Source organism: Grampus griseus (assembly GCF_964374135.1).
Source record: "Grampus griseus genome assembly, chromosome: 3".
NCBI classification, from domain to species: Eukaryota; Metazoa; Chordata; class Mammalia; order Artiodactyla; family Delphinidae; genus Grampus; species Grampus griseus.
The window spans coordinates 161,833,476-161,860,647 of NC_139019.1; the positions used below are offsets into that span (position 1 = coordinate 161,833,476).

The 27,172-nt window shown below is 49.2% G+C and overlaps 1 protein-coding gene across 1 annotated transcript in view; it reads right to left on the reverse strand.

Annotated features, from left to right (window-relative positions):
• Positions 1-555: 555 nt before the first annotated feature.
• Positions 556-27,172, reverse strand: part of SUGP1 (SURP and G-patch domain containing 1) — a 29,556-nt gene continuing 2,939 nt past the window's right edge. Inside the window, exons 3-14 of the mRNA XM_082651244.1 lie at positions 24,203-24,303; positions 22,983-23,183; positions 20,599-20,722; positions 20,170-20,270; positions 19,100-19,223; positions 10,392-10,747; positions 3,974-4,080; positions 2,977-3,154; positions 2,487-2,593; positions 1,511-1,656; positions 1,036-1,165; positions 556-737 (exon numbers count right to left, since the gene is read on the reverse strand). Coding sequence (XP_082507370.1) covers positions 711-737; positions 1,036-1,165; positions 1,511-1,656; positions 2,487-2,593; positions 2,977-3,154; positions 3,974-4,080; positions 10,392-10,747; positions 19,100-19,223; positions 20,170-20,270; positions 20,599-20,722; positions 22,983-23,183; positions 24,203-24,303 — 1,702 coding nt within the window. The 3' untranslated portion in view covers positions 556-710. The remainder of the gene's footprint in view (positions 738-1,035; positions 1,166-1,510; positions 1,657-2,486; positions 2,594-2,976; positions 3,155-3,973; positions 4,081-10,391; positions 10,748-19,099; positions 19,224-20,169; positions 20,271-20,598; positions 20,723-22,982; positions 23,184-24,202; positions 24,304-27,172) is intronic.

Here is a 27,172-nt window from a genome sequence, read left to right on the forward strand (position 1 = left end):
CGTGTGATGTCTTAGTACGGTGTATCCGTCCATGAAGCTGTCCCCCAAAGGCACGAGCCCTAGGGACTCGTGTGTCCACTATAGCTGTAGGACCCAGGGCAGCTAGGGTAGCCTGGGCTGCAGCCATCACTAGCCAGGTTTGTTGTGCGTGTGTGGGGGGGGGGGGGCCCTGTCAATGCCACCTGTCAAGAGAGGTTGAGGGGCACAGGTGTGCCCTGGGTCCACCTGCTTTGTGGGTCTGAGGGAGGAATGGGCCCTGCCTGGAGACCCCTCCCCAGCCTCCTTCTGCAGTGCAGTGCGCTAGGCTAGGAGGGGAGTCCCTGATGCCCCTGGCCCAGGTGCAGCCAGGTCTTGGCCAGCTGGCCGCCCCTCCCCTCTCCAAAGGTCCTCCCCTCAACTCCAACCCAGGCCGATGGGGGACCCCATAAGCAGACAAAAGGTCCAGGTGGTTTTCCAGGATTCCTTGGTGCTGGGCAGCCTTCAGAGCAGCATCCTGTCCCCACCTGTCCGGCCTGGCCCTGCTAAGGAACAGGAGGGGTTTCTGGTGATGGCAAGACCAGGCTGCCGTGGCAGGCAAGCACCGGGATTTTAATACACAGCACGACACTCGCAACAATGGGAAGGGCGGGCAGAAAAGCAGGCCGGAACATTCCACAGTCCAGGAATGGTCGGTCTTTTGGAAAGTACATTTGTGCATTTTTCCAGAATACTCAGTAGTAAGGCCGTCTGGGGTTGTTCTGTGGGAAGCAAGAAAGATAAAAGGGGAGGTGGTTATGCTGTGCTAAAGGGAGCTAGCAGTTCCTTCCGTCTAGAACCTAGTGGGGGCAGCTAGCCCACATCCTCTAGAAGGGAGGGCAGGCTTTGGGGAGGCGAGGCAGGCTCGAACAAGGTGGAGAGGTGGGGTGGGTCTGCTAGAGAGCCTAGCCGGACTGCGGAAGGAGGGACACTTCTGTGATCAGCACCACCACCCGCCTACAGCGGAAGAACTGCGGCGGCCCGGCCACAAGCAATATAGGGGGATAGGGACACACGCACCAGGGGGTTGGGCCGGAAGCGGTAGGCCAGCATCATCCTCTTGCGGAAGGCCTCGTACTCGTCATCTTCCTTGGAGAGCTCGGCTGGCCGGTCAATGCCAAAGCCAGCACCATCTACCGTGGTGGTGCCCCTGCATTGGGGCAACGGGTGGTGTGAGCCGGGGAGCAGGCTGGTGCCGGCAAGAGGGGGGGTGAGGGACCTGAGCTTGGGGCAGGGAGGCTTCACCCGCCGTGGCTGGGCTCAGCAGCAGCACCCCAATGCAGCTCAATGTGGGGGCTATGCTGGGCTGGGTGACATCTGTCTGGGACACTCCTGGCACTGTGGGAAGGCGGAGAGCCTAAGACGGCCCAGCCACCAGAGTCCAAATCCCTGACTCCCAGCCCAGTGACAGGGCTGGACCCAGGCCCTGGGCCTATGTCTCCGTGTGGGACTTCTCCTCTCCCCCCTCCCCCCTGGCATTGGAGGCCACACTCACTTATTGACTGGGTTCTTGATGCCCTGGCCTTCTGAGCCCAGGCCATCGCCCTCCTTCCAGCCCATCTTCATCAGCATCTGGTAGCCGATGTTCTCTATCGTCAGCTTGAACTCCTTGTACTCTGAGTAGTCAGGCTCACGGCCCTCCTGCAGGGGGAGGAGGTAGCCGTCATCCACCAGGGCTGCAGCCATCCCCAGTCCCAGCTCTGGCCTGAAACCCCACCCCCACATGGCTTCACTGGCCGCTGGGACCACCTGCCCACCTGCCTCCCCACCACTAAGTCAGACTCCTTGAGAAGAGATCAAGCTGCCCCTTCTCAGAGGCCCCAGGACCAGAAGCAGTACTGAGCTCCCTGGTGGCCAAGTCAAAGAGGGCAAGGTGACAGGTCACACAGGCCTTGTCTACCATGAGAAAGATTAATGGTTCACCAGTGAAGAAAAATCCCATGTTCCAAGAGCAATTTGTTACACAGAGTGCTAAAAAGAGTGCTGTGGTCACATGAGGTGACCATCACATTGGTGAGATTATGTGGTACAAAGCAGTTTAAAAAAAACCCTCAAAAACCTATGTGGAATGTTCTGTCAGCCCTCTCCTCTTGAGCATGAAAACAGCATGGGAAGAACAATTTCACTCTGGAGAGCCCAACACATGGGGGCGTCTGCCCGAGAAATGCTTTGCCTGTAAACTGCACTTAATTGGCTCCACTGGAAGCAGAATTTCCCTAAAGCCTCAGCAAATGTCTCTAAAGCGGCAGTTGAGATGCTATTTGCTAATTCCCTACACAGATGGCACCTGTCATAAGCAGGTGCCACCCGTGGCAAGAGGGTCCTACCCCTCTTGTGAGCGAGCAGGCCCCTGAGGCCACCGCAGGTGCCTGCCACCTGAGGAGGCTGCAGGAGGGGCTGGGACACTGCGCAGGCTGCCTGCTAGACATGCTCACAGCAGGGGCTGGTGCCTGGGGCCTCTCCCAGCCTACCTTCAGGGCCTTGAAGGTCTCCATGAATTTCTCCAGCTCATCGGGTGGCAGGAAGTCTCCGATGAAGTGTTTGCCCCGGCCCATCTTCGTCAGCTGCTCCGCCCATTCTGCCCAGAGATGGGGTAAAGGTGAGAGGAGGAAGGAGGGTGTGGCAGCCCCACAGCAGAAGTATGAGTCCCAGGGGGAGTCTGGGTCCGTGGGGAATGAGGTAGCTGGTTGAGACCTCGAGCCCTGCTCTCCCACGCAGCCCTTGTGTACCGTGTTCAAACGCCAGTGAACACTCAGAGGACCATCCTTTTGCCACTGAAGAAACAGGCACAAAGAGGCCAAGTCTCTTGCTCAAGGCCTTACAGGCTGGATAGGTGGCTTAAGACCCCAATGTGGTGTCTCCAGGCACTTCCTGGGCCGGTGAGTGGGCTTCCTGAGCCCACAGCACCCTGAAGAAAAGGGCACCCTCCACCCCACCCCTGTAACTCGCTCCTTGGCCCACCCCGAGTCTTGTCCATCTCCATGCGCCGCAGCTGGTGCTCCCAGGTGCCCAGCTCGCTGTCCACCTCCTCGTCGCTGTCGTAGCCATGCTGGTGCTGCTGCAGCGCCTTCTCCCACAGCAGCTGCATGTCCTGCATTGCTCGCTTGTGCTGCATGATCATGTCATACATCTGTTGCATCTGTGGGCGGCACACGCCAGTGAGCAAGGCCGTGCACTGTGCGTGCAGGAAGCTAGCCCCCTCACCTCCCCTGTGCATGCTGGGCACCCCTTTTCCCCCCTCCCTGGAGCAGGCACAAGAGCAGGGCTCAGAGCAAGTGTTCAGGAAGGCACCGAGTCCTGTGTCAGGACATGCCCTGGGTTCCCTGAATCTCTATTTTGAGCAGGGAGGACCCCGGCCTGGAATCTGGAATATCCTGGGTACCATCACTGTGGACCAAATGAGGGTGACGTGGGCTCCTGACCACTGGGAGGGTCGAGGGTGATGTGATGGGGCTGCCAGCCTGGAGGAGGTGGCCCAGGTAAGCTGTCCCAGCTGTCCATATCCTGGCCACAGAGCTCCCTGCTGAGCCAGCCCTCACTCCCAAACTGCCCAACACCAACTGAACAGCTGTCGCATCATCCAGGGCACCCAGTGCCAGACAGGCTTATCCTGTACTGAGTGCTGCAGGGAACTGTAAGGAAAACTTAAATGGAGACTATCCAGTCAGGACCAGCCCGCGAGTGCAGTGGGAAGTAGCTGTGGAGCATCAGCTGAGAAGGCTGCCCAGGCAGCATGAGAAGGCTCTGGGCCCAACTGTGGGCTTGGGAGGGCCCTCAGGGGGTGGCTTGCCATTGATGGGGGACCCACCTGCCCAAGAGCCTCTCCCCTGACTGTGGATTCACCCGGCACAGGGAGGCACAGGAAGAATACACGTGACCACTGCACCACAGGGCAGGGTGGGAGACGATACTCCACCAGCCCCTCGGAGCCTGCCTGCCCTGCCCCCCAGGGCCTTACCTCCTGCTGCTCCTTCAGCTGCTTCTTCTGGGCATCCGAAAGCTCTGTGACACCCACCAGACCCACGGGCTTCCCCTTCTCGTAGCCTAGACCCTTGAGGTCCTGAACTAGAAACAAGACACAGGCTGGTCAGCAACAGACACGTGGGCTTGGCCGTGCATCTGTGTCCCAGGCAGAGTCCATGTGCTGACGACACCTGACGCACGTGGCCCATGTGGCAGGACACTTAAGTTGGAACAGTTAGTACGCATGTCACTTGATGACCTCGGGGGGCTTTGCTCCGCTCTATCGTGTGTACTCAGTTCCATCCCCACATGACTGCTCCAGGCAGGCTCTGTGACCCCACACTGCAAATGCTGACACCAAAACTCAGGAGGTCTGGGGCCTCACTCAAGGTCACACAGCTAATGGGTGACAAGGCAGGGAATCTGCAAAGCCAGAGATGCTTGCACACAGGCTCTTGGAAGTAAGCCCCACGGTGAGCAGATACCTTATGTAGACACACAGGTCTGGAGTCTGGCAGAAGACTCAGCTGCGTGGTTCTGTTAGCTCCTTCTGGGGAAGCAGCCAACCATCTTTAAAGCAACTGACATTTAAGCTGGCATCCCCTTTGGAGCTTGGCTGGAGCCTGCAACGCTAACTCACATCAAGATGCTGCAATGGCCCCATCTGGGTGGTGGAAACAACCACCCCTCAGGTGGTGGCTTCCTGGGGAAGAAGCCAGGCAGAACGGGGTGCAGAGGCCCCTCTGGGGGGATGGAAAGAGCCAGGTCTTCCCAGCTCAACGGGACTGTGTTGTCGCCTGCAAGAACCACCCGCAGGTGCTCCTGGACCCTAAGATTGCACACCAATCCCTCCTCGGTCTATGGGGGCTCTGAAAGATGTTGGAGAGCCCCATGGAGAGAGCAAGGGAGCCAAGGTCTGAGCAGCCTGCTGTGTGCCTGGATCACGTCCACAGTCCCTTTCCTCCTTGGGCGACTTCACCAGTGAGCAGGCAGGTGGGGGCTGCCCACGCTCCCCTGGGGACAATGTGGGCCAGTGGGGCTTGAATCTGAACCTGAGACTTCGGAGCCTGTACTTGTCCCCTAGAATGTGAAGGACCTGGCAGCTGGGGCTGGACCTTGCGGACACGATCTCAGAGGCGGGGGTGTGCGTGCGTCAGAAGAGCCCTCACATCTGAGCACCCTCCTTTACTGCGGGCACCAGGTTTGGCACTTGAGCAGCAGTCCGACCCTAGGCACCCTCAACCCCGGGTAGAAGTGCTATCTAGAGCCCCAGGGAGTACCAGACTTTTCAGTCAGCAGCTTTTCTCTTTGGCCAAGGGAGGCACTCAGCCAGAGACCACTCTCAGAGCTGGGCGGGCAGGGCCAACAGGCCAGGCCAGCCCTGTGACCTGGGGGAGATGCCTTCCCCCTCAGCCCATCCTTGTGTGGCAAATGTGGGTGTTGGCGCCAGGGCATATATGGCTCTTCTTTGTGCCTGTGTGTCCAGCTCCAGTGAAGTCAGGGGTGAGGGAGGTTGAGAGAGTTCTGCCCATGGTGCAGGCTGTGTGGTGAGGGAGTCAGACAGACGGCATGAGACGGCCAATTAACAGTCACCAACATCATCTGCAAAATGTGATGACAACAGACCCCCACCCTTATGGGTTTGTGGTAGAAAATGAGAAATGAGGCCACACGTTGGCTGTCCCTGAAACTGTTGTCAAGGAGGGAGACGCTGGAGATCATTGTGCAAAATTGACTGTAGCAATAATTGTTCTTATCACTGTGCGTTTCCTGAGCTTTCTATGACAAAACTGAATCCAAGTACTTTAAAGCTTAAGGGAGAAAACAGGACTATCTATATGCTGTCTGTAAAAGACTTACTTTAGATACAAAGACACAAGTAGGTGAAAGTCAAAGGAAGGAAAAAGAAATTTCAAGCAAATAGTAACCAAGACAGAGCTGCACTAGCCATACTACTATCAGACAAAATATACTTTAAATCAAAAAAGGTTTATGAGAGACAAAGAAGGATGTTATATATTTACAAAGATTTGATACAGAAAGAAGATATAACAATTAAATATACACACAGACTTAACAACAGAGCCCCAAGATAAATGAAGCAAAAATTGACAAAACTGAAGGGAGAAATAAACAGTTCCATAGTAACTGTTAGAGATTTCAATACCCTATTTTAAATAATGGACAGAAAATCAGTAAGGATATAGAGGACTGAACAACACTATAAACCAACCAGACCTAATAGATATCTTTAGAACATGCAATCCAACAACACCAGAATACACAGTATTCTCAAGTACACATGGAACATTCTCCAGGATAGATCCTTTGTTAGGCTACAAAACAAATTTTAATAAATTTTAAAAGACAAATCATACCAGGTATCTTTTCTGATCACAATGGAATAAAGCCAGAAATCAGTAATGGAAGGAAAACTGGAAAATTCACAAACATGGAAATTAAACACACTCCTAAACAACAAATGGGTCAAAGAAGAAATCACAAGAGATCAGAAAATGCTTAGAGATGAATGAACACAACAGCGCAGCACACACCAAAACTTCTGGGGTGTAGCAAAAGCAGCGCCAAGAGGGAAATGTATAGCTGTAGATGCTCACGTTAAAAAAGAAGATAGGGCTTCCCTGGTGGTGCAGTGGCTAAGAATCCGCCTGCCAATGCAGGGGACACGGGTTCGAGACCTGCTCTGGGAAGCCCCCACACGCTGCAGAGCAACTAAGCCCGTGCACCACAACTACTGAACCTGTGCTCTAGAGCCCACGTGCCACAACTACTGAGTCCGTGTGCTACAACTACTGAAGCTCGCATGCCTAGAGCCCGAGGTCCAGAACAAGAGAAGCCACTGCAATGAGAAGCCCGTGCACCGCAACAAAGAGTAGCCCCAGCTCGCCACAACTAAAGAAAGCCCGCGTGCAGCAACGAAAACCCAATGCAGCCATAAATAAATAAATAGATAGATAGTTAAATAAATAAATAAAGACCTCTGATCAATACCTAACTGTACATCTTAAGGAACTAGAAAAAGAAGAGCAAACTAATTCCAGAGCTAGCAGAATGAAGGAAATAACGATTAGAATGGAAACAAAAGAAACAGGAAATACAAAATACGAGAGAAAAATCAATGAAACCAAAAGTTGGTTTCTTGAAAAGACCAACGAAATGGACAAATCTTTAGTCAGACTGCCTAAGAAAAAAACAGAAAAGACTCAACTACTAAAACAACAGGGGGATACAGCAGTCCACTTTATCTGCAGGGGATACATTCCAAGATCCCTCTAGTAGAAGCCTGAAACTACACATAGTACTGAACCCCGTGTATACTATATATACATACATACGTGTGATAAAGTTTAATTTATAAATTAGGCACAGTAAGAAATTAATGACAATAGCTAATAATAAAATAGAACACTTATAACAACATACTATTATAAAAGTTATGTGAATGTGGTTTTTCTCTCCCTCTCAAAATATCTTATCACAAATGTAATGCCTTTTCCATTTTAACTAAGTACTCAGCACACACTGTGGCCATAACTTTCGCAGTTTGAGGTACGACAGCAAAACTAGCACAAACTTCTTTTTCCTTCTTCACAATTTCACGGATAGATGATTTGTTCTTACCATAGATCTTGGAGACCTCAGCTTAAGTCAAGAACTTTTACCCTTTCACTTAAAGGAAATACTTGACAGCTTCTCTTTGGCATGTCTACATTGCCAGCATCACTACTCTGTGCTGTGAGGCCATTATTAAGTAAAATAGTAAAATAAGGATTATTTGAACATAAACACTGCAATACCATGACAGTCAATCTGATAACGGAGTGACTACTGGTGACTAATGCGTGGGATATGCTGGTCAAAGGGATGATTCACATCCCAGGCAGGGTGGAACAGACAGCACGAGATTTCCTCGCAATACTCAGAATGGCACAAACTGGATCACCTAGGACGGCACAAACTACCAAAACTAACTCAAGAAGTAACAGAAAACTTGAATAGACCTATAACAAGTAAGGGGACTGAATCAATAATCAACTCTCCCCTCCAGCCCACCAAAGAAAAGCCCAGAACCAGATAAATGCACTGGTAAATTCTACCCAAGATTTAAAAGAAGAGTTAACACCAATTCTTCTCAAATTCTTCCAAAAAGTTAAAGCAGGACACACTTCCTAACTCATTCTATGAGGTCAGCATTATCCTGATACCAAAAGCAGACAAAGACAATATAAGAAAACTACAGACCAATAATCCTTATGAGTATAAATGCAGACAGAAATCTGCAACAAAATATTAGCAAACCAAATCCATCAGCATGTAAATAATTAGTAAACTAATTATTTACTAAAACGGAGGGGGATTTATTCCAGGAATGCAAGGGTGGTTTCATCATACAAAAATCAATCAATGTAATACTCCACATTAATAGAATGAAGGGAAAAACCCACATGATCATTTCAATTGATGTAGAAAAAGCACTTGACAAAATCTAACACTCTTTCATGATAAAAACACTCAATAAACTAGGAACAGAAGGGAACTTCTTCAACATGACAAAGGTCATCTATTAAAAACATACAACAACATCATACTCAATGGTGAAAGAACAAAAGCTTTCCCCCCTAAGATCAGGAACAAGGCAGGGATGCCTGCTTTCACCACTTCTGTTCAGCACAGTACTGCAAATCCTAGCCAGAGCAATTAGGCAAGAAAAAGAAATAAGAGGCATCCAAATTGGAAAGGAAGAAGTAAAACTATCCTTATCTGCAGATGACATGATCTTATGTGTAGAAAACCCTAAAGACTGTTACCCCAATAAATGAATTTAGCAAAAGATAAAAGATACATAATCAACACACAAAAAATCCGTTGTATTTCTTATACTAACAACAAATAATCCAAAAAGGAAATTTAAAAAAAATTCCATTTGCAACAGCATCATAAAGAGTAAATCACTTAGGAATAAACTTAACAGAGGTACAAGACTTGTACAACAGAAAGACAAAACACATTGAAAGAAATTAAAGGAAACCTAAGTAAATGGAAAGCTGTCCCATGTTCTCAGATTGGAAGACTTAAAATGTTGTTAACATGTCAATACCTCCCAAAGCAATCTACAGATTAATACAGTCCCTATCAAATCCCAACAATGTTTTCTGCAGAAATGGAAAAGCCCATCTGGAAATTCATACAAAAATTCAAAGGACCTCGAATAGTCAAAGCGTGAGAAAGAGGAACAAAGTTGGAAGACTGACACTCCCGATTTCAAAATTTCCCACAGAGCTACAGTAATCAAAACAGTGTGCTACTGGCATAAGGATAGATATATAAACCAGTGTAATAGAGCAGAGAGCCCCAAAATAAACTTTCTATGGGATTTTTGACAAGGGTGTCAAGAGACCATTCAATGGAGAAAGAACAATAGTCTCTTCAACAAATGGTGCTGGGAAAATTGGATCTCCACATTTAAAGAAATGAAGTTGGACACTTACCTTATAACATATATAAAAATTAATTCAATTTAAGAGCTAAAACTATAAAACTCTTAGAAGAAAACATAAGGGCATATCTTCAAGACTTTGGATGTGGCTACGGTTTCTTAAGACCAAAATCATAGGCAACAAAAGAAAAAATAAATTGCACTTCATTAAAATTTAAAACTTCTGTGTATCAAAGGACATTAAGGGGATGAAAATACAGCCCATAAAACTAGAGAAAATTTTTGCAAATCATGTATCTGAATGGGGGTTAATATCTAAAACATTTAGAGAACTCCTACAACTCAATAACAAAAAGACATACAACCCAATTAAAAAATGGGCAAAGGACTAAAACAGACATTTCTCCAACTAAACTATAAACTGACCAATAACACATGAAAAGATGCTCAACACCATTAGTCATTAGGGAAATGCAAATCAAAACTACAATTTGATTTCACTTTATACTTATTAGAATAGCTATACAATAAGGCGAGAATGAGAAGAAACTGGAACCCTTGTGCACTGCTGATAGGAATGTAAAATGGTGCAGCTGCTGCAGAATGCAGTTTGGCAATTCCTCAATAAGTGAAACAGAATTACCGTAAGACCCAGTGATTCCACTCCTAGGTATATACAAAAAAGAATCAAAATCAGGGGTCCGAACGGTATTTGTAGGCCAGTGTTCACAGCAGCACTACTCACAATCGCCAAAAAGTGAAAATAACCCAAGCTTCTAAACAACTGATGAATGGATAAACAAAATGCTGTCTATCCGTACACTGGAATTCTATTCAGCTGTGGAAATAAATGAAATTCTGGCATGTGCTTCAACACAGATGAACCTTGAAAACATTACGCTCAGTGAAAGATGCCAGACCCTCCCCAGGAGGCTGAGGGAGGGGGTCGGCCCACCTGACAGAGGTGAGGGAGAAGCATCCACGTCCCTCTGCACCAGCTCGGCAGGCGGGAGCTCCACCTTGTCCTCTTCAGGACCCCACCGGCTCTTTCGCTTCCTCTTCATGTTGGCTGTGGTGGCTGGCTTCCCTGGGGCAGCTGAAGATGGGTTGACGTTGGGCAAGGGGGCAGATGAGGTAGGGCAGGCAGTGGCGGTGGGCATGGACCCCAAGGGGGTCTCAGGAGGAGATCTGCGCTTCAGTCCGAGGTCAGGTGCCGTGGGGGTGCCCGTGGGACCAGCCTTGGCTTTCCTGAACTCCTCCAGCTTCTGGCGGTAGTACTTGTACCCTTGGCTGTTGGGTTCATACAGAAAGCTGCAAAAGAGAGTGGGGGGCACACCGTCATTGGGCCTCAGCCCCCTACCCCTGATTTAGGGCAGAAGAAGCTTGGGCCTTGTGTAGGCACACTGGGGCCAGCTAGGTCACTTCGGGGTCATGTTAAGATGGAGGTCTCTGTCGTGACCCCTGCCCTGCCAGGCCTCAGTGGCTGCTGGTGCTGGTGGCCCAAACTAGAGGAACAGTGTGACATGGCCACAGTCTGTCATGATGCTGTTCCTGTGAGCTGAGGGCCACTGCAAGCCCCTACCCCATCTTTATTGGATGCCCATCACAGTATCACTGATTCCCTGCTTCGAAGGAAAAGGAGCGGGCTCTCTCAGACCTTCCCCAGGCTCTGCCAGGCTTCTTCCCCTGCTGTCCTAGATGAGTGCACCAGTGCCTACAAACCAAGAAATCCTGAGTTGCGAGAGACACCTGGTGCCAAAAAGGGCAGGATTTGTCCCAAACCTGACAGCTGGGCATATTTGTGCTCCTTTCTGATGCACCCCTGAGAGGCATCAACAGTGCACAGAGACAAAACAAAGACACTAAACATCAGAACAGACAGGGAGCTCACTAGCAGCCTTGCTGGTAGCTGTTGGTCCCCAAGTGCAGAGCAGGAGGTGCTGGGTTCAGAGCCGGCAGAGGCTGCAGCTCCTTCTGCACCTGCCCAGCATCTCTCAGGCTATGCATGTACTGAGCCAACAGTTCCACTTCTAGAGTGAAGAGTCACAGCCCAGTTCCACATAGCAAAACCTGTGCACAGCAGAGATTACAAAGCCCTTGACAAGAAGGGGCTAGACTTGCACTCATGAACCTGGAAAGACAGTCACGGCACAATGCTGTAATACAAAAGCAAAATGCAGGCTCGAGGATGCTGTAAATTCCTTTTGTATAAAAGGAAATTAGCAGAGAACAAATCCACATACTATTTCTACATGTCTACGTCAGAGATGGGAGAGGGATGGAGGACTCCCAATCCCGCTAACATCCTAGGGTGGGATGGAGGGATGGGGAGACTGTGTCATCTTCTTTGTATTCCTGGGTCATGGTACAAGCATGTACACCCTTCAGAAAACCCAGTGTGGAACATTTGTAAAAGTTAAAAGAAACAAAGATCAACAAAATCGTTAAGCCTCTAGCCAAGCTAAGAAAAAAAGAGAGAGGACACCAACTACTAACAACAGAAAAGAAAGAGGGGCCATCACTACAGATCCCACGGACATTAAAATTACTACAGATTACTATGAACAACTCTATGCCCACAAATTTGATAACCCAGATGAAATGGGCCAATTCTTTGAAAGGTACAATCTGTCAAAACTCACCCAAGAAGAACCAGACAATCTGAACAGGCCTATTTTTATTAAATAAATTGAATCAGTAATTAATAACCTTCCAAAAGTTCACTGGTGAATTTCACCAAACATTTAGGGTAGAAATTATACCAATTCTGTACAATCCCTTTCAGAGGATAGAAGCAGAGAGAATACTTCCTAACTTACTCAGTTACCCTCATACCAAAACCAGACAAAAACATTACAAGAAAAGAAAACTATAGACCAACATCTCTCATGAACACAGATGTAAAAATCCTCAACAAAATATTAGCAAACCTAATCCACTAATATATAAAAAGAATAGACACCACAACCAAGTGGGATTCATTCTAGGCAGGCAAGACTGGTTCAACATTTGAAAATCAAGTAATGTGGGCTTCCCTGGTGGCGCAGTGGTTAAGAATCCGCCTGCCAATGCAGGGAACGTGGGTTCGAGCCCTGGTCCGGGAAGATCCCACATGCCGTGAAGCAATTAAGCCTGTGCGCCACAACTACTGAGCCTGCGCTCTACAGCCTGCGAGCCACAACTACTGAAGCCCATGTGCCACAACTACTGAAGCCCGCGTGCCTAGAGCCCGTGCTCCGCAACAAGAGCAGCCACTGCAATGAGAAGCCCGCATACTGCAACGAAGAGTAGCCCCTGCTCGCCGCAACTAAAGAAAGCCCATGTGCTGCAGTGAAGATCCAATGCAGCCAAAAACTATGAACAAATGAATAAAATAAAATAAATTAAAAAAAAAGAAAATCAACTAATGTAATCCATCAGGTCAGCAGGCTAAAAAAGAAAAATCACATGATCATATCAATCACTGTGGAAAAAGCGTTTAATGAAATCTAATACCCATTCATGAGAAAAACTCTCAGTAAACTAGGAGTACAGGGGAACTTCCTCCACTCGATAAAGAATATCTATAAAGAACCTACAGCTCACATCATACTTAATGATGAGAAACCTCAAGCTTTTCCACTAAGAACAGAAACAAGCCAAGAATATCCCACCTCCCCAATGCTTTTCATCATCATTCTGGAAGTTCTAACTAATGAAATAAGATGAGAAAAGGAAGTAGAAGGTATACTGAGAAGAAGGAAATATAACATGATCGTCTACATAGAAAAAACAGATGAAGGACTTCCCTGGTGGTCCAGTGGTTAGGACTCTGCACTCTCACTGCTGAGAGCCCAGGTTCAATCCCTGACTGGGGAACTAAGATCCTGCAAGCCATGCGGCGCGACAAAAAATAAAAATAAAAAACACAGATGGAAGAATAGACCCAAAAACCCTGGAACTTAATAAGGTATTATAGCAAGGTTGCAGGATACAAGGTTAAAATACAGAAGTCAATCACTCTTCTATATACCACCAATGAACAAGTAGAACTTGAAACTAAAAACACAATACCATTTACATTAGCATTCCCCCATATAAAATAGGTAAAGGGTAACAAAATATGTACAAGATCTATATGAGGAAAACTAAAAAACTCTGATGAATGAATTCAAAGAAGAACTAAATAAATGAAGAGCTATTCCTTGTTCAAAGATAGGAAGGCTCAATGTTGTCAAGTTGTCAGTTACTCCCAACTTGATTTCTAGATTCAATGCAATTCCAGTCAAAATCATTTATTCTGTGGATACTGACAAACTCATTCTAGAGCTTATATAAAGAGACAAACAACCCACAATAGCCAACACAATACTGAAGAAGAAGAACAAAGTTGGAGGACTGATACTACATGACTTCGGGACTTACTGTAAAGCTACAGTAATCAAGGCAGTGGGGTATTAGTGAAAGAATGGACAAAGAGATCAACAGAACAGAATAAAGAGCCCAGAAACAGATCCACATACATATAGTCTGTTCTTTGACAAAGGAGCAAAAGCAATACAATGGAGCAAAGACAGTCTTTTCAACAAATGGTGCTGAAACTGGACATCCACATGCAAAAAAACCACAAACAAACAAAGAATCTAGAAACAGACCTCATAACCTTCACAAAAATTAACTAAAAATGTATCACTGACCTAAACGTAAAACATAAAACTATAAAACATAGAAGAATACCTACATAACCTTGGGTATGGCAATAACTTTTTAGATACAACACCAAAGCCATGATCCACGAAAGCAACTGATAAGCTGGACTTCATTAAAATGAAAAACTTCTGCTCTGCAAAGGACAACATCAAGAGAATGAGGAGAAAAAGCCACAGACTGGGAGAAATATTTGCAAAAGACACATCTGATAAAGACTGTTATCCAAAATATACAAAGACTTCCCTGGTGATGCTGTGTTTAAGAATCCGCCTGCCAATGCAGGGGACACGGGTTTGATCCCTGGTCCGGGAAGATCCCACGTGCCATGGAGCAACTAAGCCCGTGCGCCACAACTACTGAGCCCATGCACTGCAACTACTGAAGCCCGCAAGCTTAGAGCCCATGCCCCGCAGCAAGAGAAGCCACCGCAATGAGAAACCCGCGTACTGCAATGAAGAGTAGCCCCCGCTCACCACAACTAGAGAAAGCCCACGCGCAGCAATGAAGACCCAACACAGCCAGAAAAAAACAAACCAAAAAACAAACAAAAAAATCCAAAATATACAAAGAACTCTTAACACCCAACAATAAAAAAAACAAGCCAATTAAAAACTGGGGGCTTCCCTGGTGGTGCAGTGGTTGGGAGTCCACCTGCCGATGCAGGGGACACGGGTTTGTGCCCCGGTCGGGGAAGATCCCACATGCCATGGAGTGGCTGGGCCCGTGAGCCATGGCTGCTGAGCCTGCGCGTCCGGAGCCTGTGCTCCGCAACGGGAGAGACCACAACAGTGAGAGGCCCATGTACCGCCAAAAAAAAAAAAAAAAAAAATAGGGCCAATGACCTTAACACATGACTCACCAAAGATTTACAGATGGCAAGTAAGCATTATGAAAAGATACTTCCCTTCATGTCATCAGGAAAATGCAAATCAAAACAATGAATATCACTACACATCTATAAGAACGGCCAAAATCCAAAACACTGACAACATCAAATGTTGATATGGAGCTACTGAAACTCTCATTCGTTGCTGCAGGGAATGCAGATGGTACAAGCCATTCTGGAAGACAGTTAGGCTGTTTCTTACAAAACTAAATATACCATACAATCCAGCAATCACACTTCTTGGTATAAAAGAGTTGAAAATTTATGTCCACACAAAAACCCTGCACACTGATGTTTACAACAACTTTGTTCATAACTGCCAAAACTTGGGAGCGACCAAGATGTCCTGCAGGAGGTGAATATTAAATAAACTGCGGTACATCCAGACAATGGAAAATTATTAAGTGCTAAAAAGAAATGGGCTATCAAGCCAAAAAAAGACTCAGAGGGCTTCCCTGGTGGCGCAGTGGTTGAGAGTCCGCCTGCCAATGCAGGGGACATGGGTTCGTGCCCCGGTCTGGAAAGATCCCACATGCTGCGGAGCGGCTGGGCCCGTGAGCCATGGCCACTGAGCCTGCGCGTCCGGAGCCTGTGCTCCACAACGGGAGAGGCCACAACAGTGAGAGGCCCGCGTACTGCAAAACAAAACAAAACAAAAACAAAAAGACTCAGCGCAACCCTAAATACATATTACTAAGTGAAGGAAGCTAATCTGAAAAAGCAACATACTATGATTCCAATTATATGACATTCTGGAAAAGGCAAAACTACATGGTTGCCAGGGGTTAGGGAGGAAAAAGGGATGAACAGGCAGAACACAGGGAATATTAGGGCAGTGCGAATACTCTGTATGATATCATAATGATGGATACATGTCATTACGCATTTGTCCAAACCCATAGAATACGCAACACCAAGAGTGAACCCTAACTATAGACTTTGGGTGATCATGATGTGTCAATGTAGGTTCATCAATTGTAACAAATATACTATCCTGGTGGGGGATGTTGATAATGGGGGAGGCTGTGCATGTTTCGGGGAAGGGGGCACATGGGAAGTCTCTGTAGCTTCCCCTCAATTCTGCTGCGAACCTAAAACTGCTCAAAAAATAACATCTTAAAAAAAATTAAGAGACGAAAGCAAGAAGTCGTTCAAAGAGGGAAGGGAGCAGATGGCTGAATTTAAAAAAGACTCGTAGCAACCAGGACATGGATTTAAAGTGATTTGGTTCCTCCAAGAAAAGCAGACTGGGGAATTCGCCCACTGGGGCAGGGGGGCAGCTCCTAACGGGGTGGGTCTCCTCTAGGCTCACAAGCTTGCCTCTTCCTGGCCTCAGCTGCTGATTCATGCTGATTCTCTGAGAGGCAGCACCCAAGAGCCCCCCATGGGTATGCCTGTCTGCGAGGAGCATAACAGCTCACTATGGGCCCAGGGCACAGGTGCAGGGGATTCTACAACGAAGACCCCCTCTGACTGGTGTAATCCCACCCACAGGGTTAACCAAAGTTATCACTTTAGTGTCTTTTCCTTCCAGACTTTTTCCACTGCAGATTTATTTGAACAGAGCTGTGATTCTATTTTCCGTATCCTGATATTTTAAGAATTTCTTAACCCGACAACATAAGGCTTTCCTGTCAGAATGCAGTGTAGCATGGTGGTAAAGGCATCTCCACCAACTGGCCTCCTTGCCTTGCTCACCTGTTAAAGGCCAACACGCCAGGCGGTTGTAAAGAACAACATGGTTCACCCGGGTGATGTGTTAAGAGTCACACGTGGCTTGAGGTGTGCTGGTTGCTACCACCTTCAACAACTTGCCTTCCAATGGCCACGATTCCACTGGGGAGATGCAGTTATAGGAGTTTAGCCCACTGGGGCTGGACTTTCATTGTGTTACTAATTTTTCAAGACTATGACAGTGCTATATATATAACATTATTTCTGGGGATGGCATCTCAGAAGTAGAATGACTGGTCAAAGGAACAGACATTTCCAGCTTCTTTACGGATGAGCACAGCTATTACAATTGTTTCCCAAAACTCACAGCTGCTGGGAAATCAGAAGGGAAGGGCCCAGAGCGGCAGGAACACGGGTGGCTGTTAGATTTGGGGTGAGAGGAGCTGCCTTGCACCTGACCCCATGTGAAGATGAAACAGTCTGCTTGGTATGAACCTGCATGCCTTGCCCAGGTCCAATGTGTGGAGTGCCAACTGTAGTTCAGCTCTGGTGTTGAAATGAGCTCCCCCAGACCACGCTGGTCACCTTCAGCTACTTCTCTGCCAGACACCCCCAGGCTCTGTCCTCATCCGTGGCAGTCACCCTCTAGCCTCCATCAAAGCCACACCCAACAAGCTGGATGCCTGCCAGTAATGCCCCCACAAGGCGCAAGAGCTGCAGGGAGGGCCTGGAGTCACTTGTGGTGATAATGTCTCTTCGCTTTGACCCCAGGGAAAAGGCTCGGCTGGAGCTGCTGAGCCCTGGACCCCTGTGACCAGGGAGAGCCACTTGCGCTGGGGGTTTTGTACAGAATTCCACTACCTCGCCCACTTTGCCTGAGATAGATTTTTTGTCAGCTCTTGTCACGCTAAGTGACAGTACACTAAGTTTCCTGTTTAAATAAACTTACTTAGGTAAATGAAGAAGAAAAAAAAAAGACGTAGTGACTTATACCGTAACACTGCAACACTGGTTTGGGTAGTGCAGAGTGGTGGCCGATATCACTACTTTGTGAGGAGATCCTGGGTCTCCTGAACTCTAGACCCAAACACCCCACAGCCCCCACGAAAGCTCCTAGCTGCCCAGGTACCAGACACAGGGACACCTGAAACCCTCAGCAGCCCTTCCCCACCCCCGGCCCCACGCGATGGTTCCCTTCTGTCCCCATGTGCCTCAACCTGGTGTGCCTGACCACCCTCCACAACTGTGGCCAGATGATCCTGGAAGAACAGTTGACCCTGTCACTCCCTATGCAGACCCTCCAAAGGCTCTCAGTGGACACCTGAGCCCTCTGGGACCCAGCCCGGCCCGGCTCCAAGGCCCATCTGCACTGCGTCAACGCTCACCCTGCTCCCCCGCCAAGGTGGCACAGCGCCCGCCATCTCTGCCACTTCACTCCTGCGTGGCAGTCCCTCCAGACGCCCTTCACTTTGTTCCATGTCTAGCTCAGGCTGGCTCACATGTAGTAGATGCGACTGGCCGCCTGCCCGGCATCCACACCTTCTTCTTTCTTCCTGAGTCCCTGATGGTGTCTAGAGCTGCAGAATCGACCAGCCCAGATGGCTGCTGCTCTAGCACATTCGTTAAAAGCGCCATCGCATCTCCTCACTGACTGAATGGGGACTTGTGTTACTCGTGGCCAAGTGTCCTCATGGGTGCATCACCTCCACAACAGGTTCAGCGTCCACCTCACAAACCTCTGCCGGCCCCCGCCCTGCAGCAGTGACCACCTCTCCCACACCCCAACATCCAGCCCCCCGACCCGCCTTCCCCCACAAAGAGCTGGGGCTGAACCCACCCAACGAATGACAGAGCGGGGGGAGCACAGACCCAGCCTGAGGGAGTGGTGTGTGACTCTGTGGCTGGGAACAGCAGGGAGGCCAGGATGCTTGTCCCACCCACTCTGTGGAACCTGCACACAGGCTGTGGGTTCCCCCACCCCAGAGCCTGAGGTATCACATTCTCTGCTTTCCTGCCATTTCCCTTGTCGTAAAGATGAGACCCTCAGGATGCAAACAGTGAACAACAATTCTGTGAGTTTCTGCTCGAGAGCCTGGCCTATTCTGTTACAAGGGAGCAAGGCAAGTGCTAGAGACTTTCTCCATGAGGCACCTGGAAAACACAAGGCCCCAAAGGTCCCCACACACCTGCCTCAGAGATGATTCAGGGCACCGATGTGCACCTGGGGAATGCCTATGCGGTGGCACGCCTAAACTCTGTGGTCAGAAACTCCTGGACCTGAGTCCTGGCCCTGCCAACTTCTTGCCATGGGACCCTAGCACGTCTCAATACCACACCAAGCCCATTTTCTCAGCGGGGGAGCTGTGACTAGGGTGAGAGGTTACCTCTCCAGTGGGCTCCCCCCCACCACTTACCTGAATGCCTGGTTCTCGCGGTTGTTCTGGAGGGCAATGGTTTCCACCTCGGGACCCCCATCCGCTATGAACCTGGCCAACTTTTCTGCGAGGTTCTTGACCTCTTCATCCTCTGGGGGTGAAACTTTAAGCAGGCTGTCAGTACTGAGCTCAACTCACCACACCCAACAGCCTAATTTCTGCTAAGAACCCCGGGCAACAAGAGGGGTTTATTTTAGGAACAATACAAAGAAAAACAGGCAAATGGGAATCAGATTACTGCACTGGAACCAAACACCTGAATTAATATAATAATATATCTTGAGCTTCTGCCCCCCACACCCGACCCCTTCCCACCCCTGGGGGTTTTGGACCCACACTGGGACATGGGAACAGAATGTGAGGGAGAGTCTGGGTCCAAGCTGGAGAGATGGGAATCCCCACCTCAGTCTTTCTGCTGGCAGCTGTCCCCCCAGGTCACATGGGGGGATGGGCCTGGCCCACCTCTCCTGGGAAGAAGGTCAGGGCAAGGGACTGCAAGTGACAGACATGATGAACCAACGTCTGTGGCCCACATTTGGCTTAAACATCAATCCCCCTGCTGCCCACCAGCACCTGGCTGGGGTTTCACTTCATTACAGCTGGAGACCAGGCAGCATCTCACCCTCCCGACACTCATCCCACCAGCTGACCGTTTTTGTCTCCTGGCCCCCCTCGACAAGTGTCAGTCACTGCATTTGTCTCTAGGTGTCCTCAGTGCCCAGCACGCATCAGGTGCTCATTAGCACTTGTGAAAATGACCATGAACCAAGGGGCAAATGTTCCTCCCCTGTGCCCCGTTTACATGCACAGGGCTGAGCTCCTGGACATGACCTTGACCTTTACCTTGACCCTTAGATTTCATCTCAGAGCACTGGCAGGGAGGGCAGTGCTGGTCCCAGCATGACCCCAGCCCCCTGGGAGGGCATAGACCTGCACTGTCAACGCCACCCCACACCACGACGGGTTCCAGAAAAGGAACCCCGATTCCACCTGGGGCGTGGTTTGTCCACACGCCTCCCTAGAACCTCCCACCCCCTTCAGCCACCTACCTTTCTGAGAGGCTGCCTGCAACTTCTGTGCTTCCTTTCTTATCTCAGCCACCTTCTTTCTGTAGTAGAGGAATTCCCTGCTATTCTTATCATGCAAAAACCTGGAGAGTTTTGTAAAACAAAGAGTGGAAAATGAGCAACGGGGATGGGTGGACCCATACAGCTTCTGAACACATACTGTGCAAAAGCAAGCTGGTGAGCAGAGACACCTCGATGGGGCCCAAAAATAAGTCTCCACACCACACTGGGGCCCCTTGCTACCTCTGGTGTGAATTAGAAAGCTCTCAGAACAGTATCTGGCCCACGCAAGTAAGCACCCAGCCCCGGGCAGCTTCAGTCACCACCAGGGTTTTACAAGAACATTTGCATGTACTAACATGTGGCAAGAACATTAAGTAGCAGTGGTCTTCCCCTCCCAAAAGTACTTACGAAAATGCTGGGTTATCCTTGTAGTTCTCCATAGCTACTTTTTCTAACTCGGGGCCTCCTTCTGCCACAAAGCGGGCCAATTTCTCTATCACTTTCCGAGTCTCGGCTCCCTCTGGGGGTGAAACTTTAAGGAGGCTGTCAGTACTGGGGTTCAACTCACACACCCCACAGTCAACAGGCACACTCTCTCTACGGACCACAAGGACAGAGGGGTCGGGGGAGAAGAGGGTGAAATGCGGGAGGTTGTCGGGCGTCCCGGGTCCATGCACAAAGCACCATGATGAGGGGTGAGTCGGTCTAGACAGCCTTTGCGAGACATGCTGGAGGGAGAAAAGTGTGTGAGCCTCCCAAAGGCCAAGCCAGTCCCCAGGCTGGCAGGGAGATGTTGGAAAACATAGCCACCCTCCCCCTCCTTTTGTGGAATGCTCAATCCCTTTCTTTACCAGTGTTCAGTACAATAAATCAATTCCCTTTCATCCTTCAAAGACAAATTCTTTTTTTTTAAATATCATTACAAACTCTGATTTTAAGATGTCAGTGGGTTTCAATCCAACACAATTAATATCATCATAGAAGCTCAATCACCCCCTCTGTGGCCAGTGGAGCCTCTTCAAGCTGGCTCCCGAGGCCTTTGGACATGACCCCAGTCTCTGATGGCCTCCTCGATACCTGCTGGGACAGGGCACTTCAGGATCATCTCAGACGCTTCCTGCCCAGACCTAGAGCCAGCCATTTCTCCAAGAAGTCCTGGTTTCCATGAGTGAGAACATGTGTTTCCAGACCAACATCTGGGAGCTAGGGACACTCATTGCAACGGGTTTAATTGTTACCTCAGAGCACTTTCAGTGAACACCACTAAAAAATATATTTTGGGGGCTTCCCTGGTGGCGCAGTGGTTGAGAGTCCGCCTGCCGATGCAGGGGACACGGGTTCGTGCCCCGGTCCGGGAAGATCCCACATGCTGCGGAGCGGCTGGGCCTGTGAGCCATGGCCGCTGAGCCTGCACGTCCGGAGCCTGTGCTCCGCAACGGGAGAGGCCACAACAGTGGGAGGCCCGCGTACCGACAAAAAAACCGAAACAAAAAAAACATACATATGTGTGTATATATATATACATATATATATTTTTTTATTAGCCTCCACTTTGAGCCACATGGAACTTGCTTTTGTATTTACTGCTGGCCTGTTTCTGAGACTGTCAGCCACCATACAGCTCACATCCCTCATATGAAAACGCCCAGAAGAAATTTCTTGATGTCAGTCAGTGTTTAGGAATGTTTGCTCCTCCTGGCAATGGGGCCAGACACTGAGCCTGTGGCCACTCTTATTCCCCCTGCTGCTTGTACTGCCAGGAAGCTCGCGGGGTTGAGGTGGCGGGGTACAACATGTGGCCTAAGGAGGACCTATAAGAGGTCTCAGAGACATTCTGTGTCTACCTTTTTCCTAAGCCTCATCCTCCTCCCACATGCCTGGCAACGACCCTGACCTGGTCACTTTACAAGCACAGGTGCTTTTCTGAGGTTGTATCAACAGCAGGCCATAAAAGCCTCAAGGGCCTTGAGACACCCACTGCCCCTCATAAAGTAGCAGTTCCCAGCAGGGTACCCTTGAACTGCCAGGGCCCCTCTCTGAGGAAACACCACACTCACTGACTCCATTCTGACTAATGCTCCAAGCTTCGAGGTTGGTCCCTGATCTGTTTAGATAAACGGCCTGAAGCTGGCACCCTCATCCAGAACAAGAGGCCTAGAGGCTGTCATGGCATGATTATATGGTCGCTTCAGTCTGTCCTGTCAGGCAGACATGACTGTGCTAGCCATCCTGGAGCAGAGGTGGCCTAGGGCCAGGACTTCACACAGCTCGTTCTCCACACAGCACCGAAGTCTCGTTCTGAATATGGTCATGGCTGGATGCACTAGGAGTGCCACCATCACCACCCTCCTCCACCCTCCTCCACCATGGGGCTGGAACTGGCTCACCCAAGGCCAATGACTGTCCTTCCCTGGGCAGGAGAGCACGCCCTCCAACCGGCACGCTCATACCTCTGGCCCAAACTCGTGGAGACAAGTACCCGCACTGAGGAGCTCCTCTTCTAGTACTGGATGAGGAGGGCACAAGTGAATGCTCCCCTGAGAACGCCCCCCCGGAGGCCAGCCCCCACACAAGTGGACAGTGGGTCCCACAGCTCCCAGGATGAAGCCCACACTCTGCAGCCCCTCCATGCTCCCCATCCCTTCCTTCACCTCGCTCATCCTGAAGGCACCCCCTGACCACAGCCCCAAGCACCCCACAGCCCTGGCTGCGCTGTCCCCGGTGCCCGTGGACCCTGCTGGAGCAGCTGGAGGGGCAGCCGTGGAAGGGGGGCAGCAGCCCTGGCCCCTCACCTTTGATCTCCAGCCACTGTTCATAGTCCTCCTCCTCGTCCTCGTCAGGAGACTGGAAGACGCTCGGGCGGCTGGCCACGGGCAGCTGCTTGGCATGCACGTAGTTCTTCATCTGGCCCGGCGGGCTACTGATGAGGGGAGGCCTCTTCCCGGTGCGCGGGAGCACACGAGGCGGGGCAGCGGGCGCACTCGGGCGGGCATCTTGGGATACAAGGAAGGATACCCACACTCAAGGTCTGTGGTGCAGGTTTCCTATCTTCCTGCCTAACCTGCACACCCTGAGCCCCAAGTGGCTGGGTTCTTAACTTCTCGCATAGCACTGGTAGGCAGTGGGTGACCAGAAGCACTCAGGGAGGACGCCACCCCCATTTTACAGATGAGGACCCCTGAGGCGCAGAGAAGAACCTACTGTGGTCACCCAGCCCGGGACTCTGCAGGCGGCAACTCTGGCAGTAGGTGCCTCTGATGCCTATATCCATAGACTAGGGATGCTGCAGCTCTTCCGGATGAGACCTGAACCCCCACGTCCAGCTTACACTCACTCCCTCTGCTTGTCAGTAGTGGGCTGGAGCCAGTCTATTTGGGACTTTTCAAACACGACTCATGGCATGAGACCCTGCAGTGAAGAGCTCATATAGCCCTTTCTCCCTCTCTGTGGGCAAACTTGGCCTTGGGTTAACTGTCTTCACTGTTACCTGGGAAACCTGACAAAGGTTGAAGGTCAGCTGTTTCACCAGTAACTTTCTTACAGTAAAAATGAGACTGGTAAACTGCACAACCACAGATACAGGTGGGCTTCCCACAGGTGGTGATTCTCACACCTGGCGTGTCCCATGGGGCTCCTGTGGGCCAAGCGCACCTGCCCCCCGCCCCCGCCCGAAGAGGGTCCTGTTCCTTGCACCTGGGCTGCCGCTCTGACTCAAGCCTCAGTCCCACAACCCTGGGGCATGCTTAGTCCTGGCTCCTACCCCCTGGATCGAAACCTGGCTTCTTTGTCTCCACTTCTTGGGGGTAAGCATCTAGAGGGCAAGGTCTGCACTCGCCCCTTGGGCGTTTAGTGTGAGGACGAGTAGAATGAGGGCGCTCAATGAACGAGGGGTGAGAGGAACAAGTCTAAGGCGGGACCTGCCATTTCTGAGGTGCTGAGGGACCCTTGGGAGAGAAAGCCAGCAGGGGGAGCTCTAGGAGGAGGTGAGATGGGACGGGGGGACTGCACTCACCTGTGCTGGTCTGTGCCTTCTGCAACTTCAGAAACTGCTGCAAGAAGCTGCCGTCGTTGGCAAACTTGTTGGAAACATTAGAGTTGTGTGCGTTTGCAATTCTAGACCCGAGACAGAGGACAGACAGGGTAAGCCTTGAGAAGAGGGGAGGGAGCACGCCTTGCTGGCCTCAGTCCCACCCCCATCCCTGTGTTCTCACCTAAGGGGACCCAAAACAGGCCCCCAAAGATGCCAGGGAACAACTGAGTGCACAGAGCAGTCTTCAGAGAAGTAAGATGGAACAATCTTGTTCTAGTCAAAGCAATCCCACCTGTGCTGGTGTTCTCTCTACCCGCTTGTTGACCTTCCCGGTCCAAAGGGCCTCCCCAAGAAGATGGCTCAGAACCACCTGCCATACTTATTGTTAACAAATCATCTGGGCTATCACTGACTCTTACGTCCGTTTTCCCAGCTAGACTGCAGAGTTCTCAAAGGCAGGGCCTATGTCTGTACCTGCGTGTGACCGCAGTTCCATGCCTGGGTCAGCCAGCGCTTCTGTGGGTTTCACATTTGCAGAGGAAAATACCCAAAGCAATTTCTTGGTGGGAGAATTACAGGGGAATTTTATATTTTTATTACTTTCTCTTTTTGAAAAGAATATGTTTTATTTTGAAATAAGAAAAATTTATTTTTAACGAACACAAAAGCAAACCCAGGGGCCTAAATGTTTAATTCAAATTCATCTTTCCTTATCAAAAAAGTGATAGAGGCTCATTATGAGCAAATGGGAACGTGGAAAAAATCAGAAATGTAGAAAGCAAGGAGAAAACCCTAAAAAAGTCTCCTCACCTCACAAGAGCCACAATTAATACTTTGATATACTTCTTTGATTTGCCCCTTAGATTAGAAATAGAGGAAATAAGGCTGTGATCATAGCATATGTTCTACTTCTTTCATCTTTTCCTACAGCATACTATCTTGCTCTAACCTCAGAAACTCCTCGTATGTGCTGCTTTTAGGGGTACATCCATCATACAGACACACCCAATAACTGAAAAAGCTCAGGGAGCCCACAGGTCTGAACTTTTTCCTTTAAAGTGAAGTTTTATCCTCCTAGAAATCCGTTCTAATGAAGTAAAAGTGGAAAAAAAACTAAGTAGTCAACAAAGGGCACTGGTTAAATAAATTACGAGACATCCATAAGGCAGATGGAGTGGCCCTGAAAAGTTAAATTCTTATAAATAAAGCAACCAAGCATAACGTTAAATGAAAAACAAAAAGGCAGGATATAAAACAGTATCTACAGGGTGGTCCTACTTATGTAAAAATATATTTGACTGAAAAATTGTTACAAAAATCCATCAAATGCAACCAGCACTTGCCTCTGGGTTGCAGGGTTACAACTGATTTTATTTCTTCCTCATTTTCTTCTCCTCTACTTCCCAGGTTTTCTACCACATATATGAATTATCTTTAAAGTTAAAAAACAAAAGAGAGAGAGAAGGCAGTAAAAGTTATTTTATATGAAAGAGAAAGTTCTGCTGATAACCAGCCTTGGCATTAAACAAGCAGGGCCTTCTAGTGACCCTGGCCTTGTCCTCATGCTGTGTGCACCTCCCTCAGGAGGGACAGAAAGAAGGCAGGGACAATGAAGGACAAGAAAATACTTCGGGGGGAATTCTCTGGCGGTCCAGTGGTTAGGACTCCGCACTTTCACTGCCAAGGGCCTGGGTTCAATCCCTGGTCAGGGAACTAAGACCCCGCAAACCACACGGTGCGGCCAAAAAAAAACCCCCCAAAAACACTTCGGGTCAGCAGCATGTCAGCACACGAATCCCACTTGAAAACCACCCATAACAAATGGCAGAGGCTTCCCTGGTGGCGCAGTGGTTAAGAATCCGCATGCCAATGCAGGGGACATGGGGCCCTGGTCCGGGAAGATCCCACATGCCGCGGAGCAACGAAGCCCATGCGCCACAACTACTGAGCCTGCGCTCTGGAGCCCGGCCACAACTAATGAAGCCTGCGCCTGGAGCCTATGCTCTGCAACAAGAGAAGCCACCGCAATAAGAAGCCCTCGGCAACTAGAGAGAGCCCACGCACAGCCACGAAGACCCAACGCAGCCAATAAATAAATAAACAAATAAATAAATAAAATCTATTTTTTTTAAAATGGCAAGGGTTATCACACAGCTGTTAAATGATGGCTTTTGATGAACAGATAAACAAAACATGGTCCATCCACACAATGGAATATTATTCAGCCACCAAAAAAAGGAATGAAGTACTGACACATGCTACAAAGTGATGAACCTTGAAAACATCACGTCCAGTGAAAACAGCCAGACACAAAAGGCCGCGTATTACATGAAATATCTAGAATAGGTAAATCCACACAGACAGAAAGTAGATTAGTCGTTGTCAGGGGCTGAGGGAAGAGGGAATGGGGAGTGATTGCTAATGGGCATGGGGTTTCTTTCTGGAGTGACAAAATGTTCTGGAATTAGTGATAATAGTTGCACAATGCTGTGAATATACTGAAAATCACTAGGCTGTATAGTTTAAAAAGTCAATTTTATGGCATGTAAGTCATATCTTAATATAAATAAATAAAACTTTAACACTGTGGCGGTTCTAAAGAGTTGTAACGTGGGGGTTGGGGGGAAGTTTTTCCTTTAAAAAGTGGGGGGCGGGGGAAGCGACATATGAAATTGACCACAATTTAGTGAAACAAAGCAATGACATGGGAAGGGAATATATCAAAATGCTTCTCTTGAGGCAACCTGAATGTTTCTTATTTCTGCAGCACCAAATTCTAAGGTGTTCTAAACTTTTACAATGGGGAAAACAACCTTATTTTCAAAGCTACCTGTACTCTGCACCCACCCACCTGATGTTCCTTTTTGGCTGCCTGATCCTGGCGCTGAGATCCAGCAGCCTCCAGGGGGCCCTCTTGGAAGCAGTCCTACAGGCCTTTCCCATCTTTGTGCA